The sequence below is a fragment of the Haliotis rubra genome, unplaced genomic scaffold (genome assembly GCF_003918875.1).
Source record: "Haliotis rubra isolate DU_JTF1 unplaced genomic scaffold, ASM391887v1 Scf29, whole genome shotgun sequence".
Taxonomy (NCBI): Eukaryota; Metazoa; Mollusca; class Gastropoda; order Lepetellida; family Haliotidae; genus Haliotis; species Haliotis rubra.
In genome coordinates this window covers 2,174,444-2,183,681 of record NW_025766957.1, presented here as the reverse complement: position 1 = coordinate 2,183,681, position 9,238 = coordinate 2,174,444, and the positions used below count along the sequence as shown (strand labels likewise).

At 38.9% G+C, this 9,238-nt stretch overlaps 1 protein-coding gene across 1 annotated transcript; it reads right to left on the bottom strand.

Moving 5' to 3' along the window:
- Positions 1-3,276: 3,276 nt before the first annotated feature.
- On the bottom strand, positions 3,277-5,492 carry LOC124281825 (innexin-11-like). The gene is made up of 2 exons (XM_046717820.1): positions 5,388-5,492; positions 3,277-4,288 (listed from the first exon to the last, which is right to left on the bottom strand). The coding sequence occupies exon 2, from the start codon at positions 4,283-4,285 to the stop codon at positions 3,281-3,283; it is 1,005 nt and encodes a 334-aa protein (XP_046573776.1). The 5' UTR covers positions 4,286-4,288; positions 5,388-5,492; the 3' UTR covers positions 3,277-3,280.
- Between the last annotated feature and the right edge of the window lie 3,746 nt (positions 5,493-9,238).

The following is a 9,238-nucleotide window of genomic DNA, read 5'->3' as shown; positions in this document are numbered from 1 at the left end:
AATCAGAATAGATAAAATGTTTTCAACAACTAGCTGCGTATGGCCATCTTAGGAATGAGATCGATATACAGTACCGTGTATTGAGTAGCTGAAACATATATACAGTACCGTGTATTAAGTAGCTGAAACATACTTGAGTGCTGATTATAGAGAACATGCAAACACTTAGTATGAATACGGCGCTCCATGTTCAAATAATATAGATATCATTTTTATCAAAACACTCAGTCAGTTTGTTGGGTTTAATAAAAATACACCCTAAACTAATGAGGAGGAAGTGAAGTACTCGTGAGAGGCGGTCGGGGTAGCCTATCTGTTTAAAAGCGTTTGCTTGTCACGTCGAAGACCCGGGTTCGATTCTCTACATGGGTACAACGTTTGAAGCTCATTACTGGTGGCCCCAGCCGTGGTATTGCTGGAATATTGCTAAAGCGGCGTAAAGCTATACTCTCTCACTGAGATACTTGTGATTAAAGAAAATACACCCACAAATGTAATTTGTTTCAAGCAGTGACCGGAAATATATTCCGAAAGAAACAAAACTATTTTATTAATCAGTGCATTTGCACTTTCAAATCAGGCTGTTACGAAGTTTACTTTTAGCAATATCGATCCGAATGGCGAATCGTAGACAAACTGGATCATGCAGTGTAGAAGTGAACGCGTTTATTTATCCTAAATGGCACAAAATAAAATCGTAAATGAATATTTTATTGTCGCTTCCTTACGAGTGATGTTCATGATAGATATATTATACGTTGTTCACTGGTCTCGTGCAGGACATTTGTATTTATTATTATCGTGGCGAACGAACAGATGGTACGATACAAAACTCGTACGATACACGACTGACGAGCATGTTTGACCTGTGTCGTCCGGGGTTGACCCATCGATTGGATAATCATTGTCACGCCACCATGTTGATCCGGAACTACTTCCTTTTCCCATAACAATCACATGAGTTAATTCATTATTTAAAACTTTTAGTACCTCGGTATTGTTTGACAGCCATACAGGGGCGGATACAACTCTTTGAGAAGTGAGTGTGAGTGTGAGTATATGTGTGTGTGTGTGTGTGTGTGTGAGAGAGAGAGAGAGAGAGAGAGAGAGAGAGAGAGAGAGAGAGAGAGAGAGAGAGAGAGAATATTCTTGAGAGGGGGTGGGGGGGGGGGTGCACACTCCACTTTCACGAGAGTATCAATGGTCATTTAATAAACTTTCCCCACCTCTCTCTCTCTCTCTCTCTGGATCCGCCTATGCGAATGCTATCTTCTCTGTTCCTATCTACATGGCGGAACATGCGTGCTTGGTTTTACCATCTCAGTCTAATTACCGGTATTGGACAAAGGAATCACCTCCCAGGTTTCACTTCTTGTTATTTTACCGTAAACATGTTACACTGAGAGTGAGTTAAGATTTTAAGTCACATCGGCAGTATTTCAGCCATATCGCGACTAATTATGTTACACGCAAGGTGTCTACTATAATAACACACACATACATGTATATACACATGCACTTGGATACGTACACGGACACAGATAGATTATATAGGCTATTTATTTAAAGTACAAAACTAGCAGACATATAAAAACATGCACGTATAAAACAAGTAAATACACGTGTACTATAGTTGAACACATATTCCTTGAGAGGTCAGCAAATGGGTGAATAACTTTGGACCAGCATTGTTTTCTTAAATCAGTTAAAAAATGGAGGAATCATGTCGCAAAACAGACTAACGCCAATAAGCGTAACAACGAAATGCGTTATGTACGCTTAGTCAAGGGCAATGACTTTTAGAGAATGAACATACTGAGAACAGTTCCAGCCATGCCTAATTCGACAAAATAAACTACATACCAAGTTTTAGCAATGCCCGTATAGAGAGTCATAAATATAAACAACATCAACCATGACTTTTAAGGGGATCATAAATATAGAGTAGTCTCAACCAAACGTATTTAGAGGATCATAGAGTCACAGCAACAGGTCATTTGCATTAAACGTTCCAGACATGTCTGTTGAAAGGAGCCAGGTCTATTTATTCGGTTATATTATACATTAAAAGATTCACCCATATCGGACAGACAGGCATTGTATTCAATAATGGAAGTTATTGGCCCATGATACAAACAAAATGCGAATGTTAATAATACATACATGCTGAATATAGGGTGAAGATTAAAATTCAAGATTAATTATGTTAGAATGAAAGATTTACTTCCTAATTTTAATACAGTGGAGAGGAATGTACTTAATGTTTTTATATAATTAATTCTGTTACAGGTAATTAAACGCACATAGGTTACAATTTTTGGAGGCTGTATCAACCATACCGATTGAGAGGATCATGTATATGGAGGTTTAAGCCATGCCTTTTTGATAAAAACACGTACTGGCAGTGAAACGATCCCTGTACGTGTTACACACTGAAGAGGACTCTACACAGGAAAGTATTGTATTAAGTATTGTCAGCATGTGAACACCATAGGTAGAAGGAATATATATTTGTGTTGTAGGTCATGGTTAGCCAAATGGAATACCGTATATGTGTACAGAAAGTCACTTTTGGCCAATTAGAATACCGTATATCTGAAATTTGATTAGACTTGTTGCCGTTGTCGTCAGTATTAGCAGGTGATGGAGGAAATGAAAACCTCTTTCATCAGTTAAAACATGTAACAAAAAGACAAACAAAAAACAGTCCACTTTAGCAAACAACAACGCACACACAACCCACACACACGCGCGAACACACACACACCAACAAAATAAGTTACCACACACACACGCACGCACGCGCACGCACACGCACACACACAAACAAAAACCAAAAACAAACCAAAACAACAATTCGAAGACATAATAAGAGCCACAAAGATTTGATGAGCTTCTTAAGCACCACCCACTTATCATGAATATCAAGTGGTAGGTCCCTTAGTCGTTACAGGGACTGAGACTGCTCACTTTCTGTTCCAAGGAAATCCAGTGAAGTTTGAAAGTATGATAAATGAGTCGTGAGAGTGAAGCGGCCGTATAATATCTTTGACTATGATCAGAACTAGTGAACCAGTCGACAACGTAAGTATAGCATTCATAGAATAAACCCTCTGATCATATGTGTAGTTAACACCTGGTGTCATCACTGATTTCAGTGGTCCTTCCATATGATTTTCACGGCTATTTTGCCCATTACACCAAATTTTGTCCCATTTCTGACCATAGTCAAATCGGGTATTCTTTTGCACTGACGTTTGAGATTCCCTTGTAAGCTTGTCTATATCTGACTCGTCTCCAGGTCAGGCGCGGGAGTGTGCTTGTAGGACTGCCACAGTTTCATGGTGAGATCTGCAGCTACAGGTTCTCTGTCTGTGGACTGTGCCAGGAGAAGGTTCAACAGGTAGTCCATCCCGAGATACTCCTTCACAAATACGTTTTGCTTCTCCAGTGAGTACGAATCACTATCAGGGGATGTGAGGGTGTACAGCTTGATCTTCCCTGATGTCAGCCGGGGAACATGGAGTAAGAGGATCCACACGATAAGACTAACCAGGTTCGCCACTGCCAGGATTAGAAGCCAGTAGAACAGGAACATGTACACTTTGAGATACACTGCATTGATGTGAAAGGCACATTGGTAGTGTTGTGTGCTTTTGCCTCTGATATCAAATCTACATCTTCCATATCGTGGAAAGGGAGTCTCCGATGTGCCTTTGGAGTATTGATCCCTGATTGCCTCGAAAGGTTTATCTGGTGAAAAAAGCAATCCGATTATAACTAACTGGATGAATGAGTTGAGGAGATACAGAGCTTTCTTTAACAAGAAGATCACAGTGTTCAAGACGCATGGGGATGGTGGGGATACCACTCGGGACATAAAGGTCGCATCCGAGCTGGTCTCAGGTTTGTAGGTCTCTGCATAAAGGAAGAGGAACTCGGAGTCTGATCCGAGGAGTCTCTTCAGGAACTGTGCTAGGAGATGGGGTGCAATGAAAGCAAAGGCCTGGTAGAACATAAACAGGGGTACAAACGTGTGATAGGAGAATATGAGTTCACTATAACGGTATTCCGAGAATGATCCTTCATCGAGGCAGTATTTCAGAGCATATTGTAAGGTATCGAGTTTTGTCTGCTCATCCATTGGTACACAGGTAATGGCGGAATCAGGGAAGACAGAGACGTAGACTAAGGCGGCTATCCCTATCACCACTAAGATCAGCATGGTCCAGATGCGGTTGAGGCGATCTACATCATCCTCGTCTCTCCGTCTCTTCCAAAACATTTTCTGAAACAATAATGATTTAAAAGATTAATTCGCGATTTGTTTTACGCTGTTCGTGGTGTGAAACACAACTCTCAGTCGGATTACGGTCCCTCACAACGTTTATCAATACAAAGCACTCCAACCGTATCAGTTTAGCCTTGCTCCAAGGCTGTACTGAATGCTGAGCCCATGGACGTTTAGTAGTTCTATCCTTCGAAGAGGCCTAGACAAGTCTAGATAAGCGGACAGTAGTCTGTTATTTTTTATTTCTTAGAAATTATCATTAAAACTCTGAAAACTGAAGGATTTCCCTAATATCCAGGACTGATGTTGCACGAGGGTAAGAGTGAGTGAGTTAAGTCTTACGCCGCACTCAGCAAAATTCCAGCTACATGGCGGCGGTCTGTAAATAATCGAGTCTGGACCAGACAATTTCCATTCCATTTGTATCTGCGATACGATCGATAACACCATGTTGCAGTTATTGACCTGTCTTCCCCTATCCTGTCTCCAGTTATTACAATGACAGTATAACATGGTTCTAGACATCGAGAAAAGGGTAAAGATAGATAACTCTTCCCATTGATCGTCAATTGCAGTCCAACATTTGGAACCAGATTCCTAATGCATTTCGTGGTTTCAACTGTATAACCTTTTAATAAAGTTTATCACTTCTAGTTGACTGGATACTGTTTCATTTGTTCAAGCATGCAACTGCTAAGCCTGGCGTAATCCAACCCCGTCCCACTCCCCATACTCCCCATCACGACCCAAATACAAAATATTCTAAACATTCAAAGGATCATAAATGCCGTTCAAAACAATTTCGCTTCTGACCTTCACCTTGCGAGTTTCTGCAATGATGCTGAACATAGGTGACATATATAGGATTTGCTGTCTCTGGTAAATGCTTAAGCAAGCCTACAATCACGATCTCAACATATGTATCATACCGCATACAATATGAGTCTTATAAAGTGCATTTTGAATACCAGCATATGCTTACACCCTTGTCATCATCTACAGTATTACATAACGAGGTTCCATACAACTGAGAATAAGACAAATGATGCCTGTCTGATCAGCTTGCACCTGTGGAAATTTGAAGTCATGTAAATACCTGCGGCTGTAGTCGTAGGATTCAGCAACCAAGACGCAGGACCAAAAATATCCCGTTCTGATTCTGGATAACAAACTCTAATAACTCATCCCGTGCTGCGGTTGTGAGAATCTATTAATAGAAACGACGCGCCCCAGTTGTCAGGGCCCACTTCGAATGAAACACAGAACTGTATCTGACAGCGCTGCATGCGTACCCAAAAAAGTATTTGCTTGCGTTTTGAATTCGTTACATTAATGTGAAAAAATTATAGTGTTTTTCTTTAAATCGTCATTTGTTTTATTAACATTTTATGATGATTTAGAGATTGACCAGTGTGAAATGGTTTGTCGTTTCGATGCTCGCTCGTTGAGTCAGTTTTGGGGGATATCTGGGTTTGATCAAAAAGATCAAACTGTTTTGAAATTAAATTGCGTTATTCCAAGAGAGTGGAAGAGAATCTTTGTGCTATCTCTGTTTTTTCATACACTGAACCGACCTTGTAATTGATCTGTATTTATATGACGATGCAAGTGGTAGATATAAATGATATCGTTGCGAAACTGTGATTTATAAAATTGATTTAAAGATAATAATAAATTATTTGTTTGATACAATAAACTAGTTAAACGAGTAAGTCGCCTCCAACACTTGCCAAACCGACCAAACACTGACGTCAATTACTATAAGGCAAAGAAGAATGATAAGAAACGAGGAATTGATCGAAGTAACAAGAAAATAATCGAAGCTAATTAAGGAGTTTTGCTGAGAAAGACAACTGATGCTTCAAATGTGGCTCATTATGCTTTTGTAGCATGTTGGGTAAAAACATATAACAACCAACAACTTCAGTTGTTATCTCTATGGTTTGTGGGCCGATGGACGCAACTGAAGAATGGGAGAAACAGTTACAACAGTCGAAAATAAAGCAAAATCGGCATTTTTGGGAATTAAAATTAAATTAAAAACGTATGAGCTTTAAAAAAATATGATTATAGAATACATACAGAATCTCAACCAAGTGTCTACTGATATCAGTTGTATCGACATAAATTAGATATATTTACTTTTATTAACGAGGCACGAAGACCCGACTGTGAGATTCTATTATCAGAAGTCAATCTTCATTAGTTTTCAATGAAAGATGAGCACGCACTTAACGCTATTTATTACCCACGAGGTCAACGTATTGGTAGTTGCATACTAATCTTGTACGTCACACGAGTGTCGTATCGCGTTGACCCGTGTCGTAACGCCTTGACCTGAGAATCTAACGATTTGATTGGATAACCGATGACCTCTCAACTAGGTCACATTCTGACGTAACTATTTTTTCATTCATAACAAGCACGTGAATTCATTCATTCTTCAACTTAAATGTATTGTGGGAATGTAAACATTGCGAACGTTGCCGTGTCGCTGTTTAATTGTGAGTCGAACTGAGACATTATATCCGTCGAAAAAGTAAACCATGACAAAGTGATATTTTGCCCTAGGGCATCGTATGAAAAATATGAACCCCGATATGTTCGCCCTCGTAGGTAATAAATAGAGAATACTACACGAGGTCTCATTACATACGAATTATACGAAACGAGTGTCCTTTTTATATTATCTGACCGAGCGAAAGCGATTTATTACCTACGAGGGCGAACATATCGGGGTTCATATTTTTCATACGATGCCCTAGGGCAAAATATCACTTTGTCATGGTGACGTGACGTCGTGAACAAGGCTATGACGTCACGTTTCTTCTGTGACGTTGTGTTCTACATGCGGCGACGGCGGATAGCCAGCTTGTGTTTGAAAGTAGATTTGGGTTTATTTTCCTCAATTTGACGACTTCGGTAATAAACAGAATATTATATTCGTGCACATACTATGTTTACGACACTCGTGCCTAAATATCGGCATATCTAAAATAGACAAAATTGTTAACACTGCAAGTAAAATCGCTGGAGTCAGATTTGAATGTTTATCATCAAAATATGAGCGGCAAATCGTGAATCAAGCTGTCAAAATTATATCTGACCGTACTCACTACTTGAATTCGGAATACAACCTCCTCCCTTCAGGCCGCCGCTACAAAGTTCCAATTGTGAAAACTAAGAGAGCCCTTACATCCTTTATTCCAAGTACCACATCTCTCTTAAACAAATGTGAAGATACCTAAATCAAAGAATTTATGTAAATATGTTTGGTATCTCTCTAATGTGTCAGTAGCTCTGCTGATGTAACACAAATTCCTGAAAAGGCATTAAAGGTCACATAAACCCTAGGGGGTACAATACATAAATCACTAACTGGCATCGTTATAAATGAAACCCCGTCATTAAAACTACTCATTTCGACCTTTAATTGACTTAAATCGACCTTTTTGACAACAGTGCACAATTCTCACCCGCGAACGAAATTTCAACCAATCAGAGCGGCGCGCCTCTGTGACGTCATATGAGGAATAGCTTTGAGAGCCGATGCAGAATTCATCTACATTTTAGGGGGTAAATTATCGTGTTTACAGGCTTGTATAAACCTGAAATCGTGACAATTGTTGTGGAAAATGAAAGCTATATGTTCTCACAATCTACTGTCATTTAATTTTTGTCTCCTGCTTTGCCTAGTTTCCGAGTTACAACTTGTTTTCATAGACGATTCTGTCAAAATCGATTGGTGTCGTTAGGCCCTATTTGTATAATGACTGATCCAAATTGATCCCATTTCTGTGTTGTTTTACCTCGATATTTAATCATGTCATGTAAAAATCTGTTTGTATTCTCAAAACAGTGTCGGCCCATAAGTTTTCACATGCAATACAGCAATTAATACTCCCTCGTTGTAACCCGTGTTAGGTGGTATAAACCTACACATGTCATTTGTCATCATTCACTTGATGGTTAGTTAATGAATTTATAACAGGTATAATTAGTGGTAACACACTTAGATTACCCGACAAAGGTTCCCATTTGGCATTTCTTGTGTCTGGAGTAAATATTCAACATTATAAACATCGATCAAAGGATTAACCGATAACACACTGATTGATTAATTACTTTTATCTTACACAGCGGAATTGTCAAAAGGTAGTGTTTATGTATGTAGATTTACTAATCTATACTGAATACACTCTGTCGTGTCGGTGTCTGCGTAAAAACAACGTCCTTCTTTCAAAGGATTAACCGGCAGTACATTGATTGATTGCCCATTATTGGCTAACTAAATTACTGTTTTTAAAGAAAGGCGGACATTATGCAATTAGTTGCCAGGTGTGCTATCTTGGGTGACCAATGAGACTATACACCAATACCTGAAAAGATTTATCACTTTTTCGTATATTAAACTGTTAAAAGACACATCATTTGGAACAGTTTTGTGGATATTGATGGATACATTCCTCGAACAAGGTAATGGCCTGATATTGTTCCTATAACTTTAATCTGTTTTAATTTTAATATTTGCATTTTGTTTTTTATTCATTTGTCGTAGCATTGAACAGAATCATTGTTTTCGCCGTGAAGTGTAATGAGACAGACAACATATGCATGCACTAGGGGTGTGTGTGCAAATTATGATTCACATTGGCAAACTATAAAATGTCTAGATATTACAGTTCTGTTATAAATTCACTATAAGTATCAGCAGATCGTCTGCTTTTTATTTAGTTTCAAAATGCATACAAGTATGATAATAAACTAATTAGGATTATAAGACCAAATATAAAGACGCACATTGACTAGTATCTACATACTGGTGAGTGGACATTAACCATGGGAATGTAGCAAGAAATTTAACGCGCAGTATTGTGACTTCGACCCCCACCTCGCTTCCGTGGAAGAAATCGTTATGTTATAAGTTGTGTCATGCAAAATCCGTTT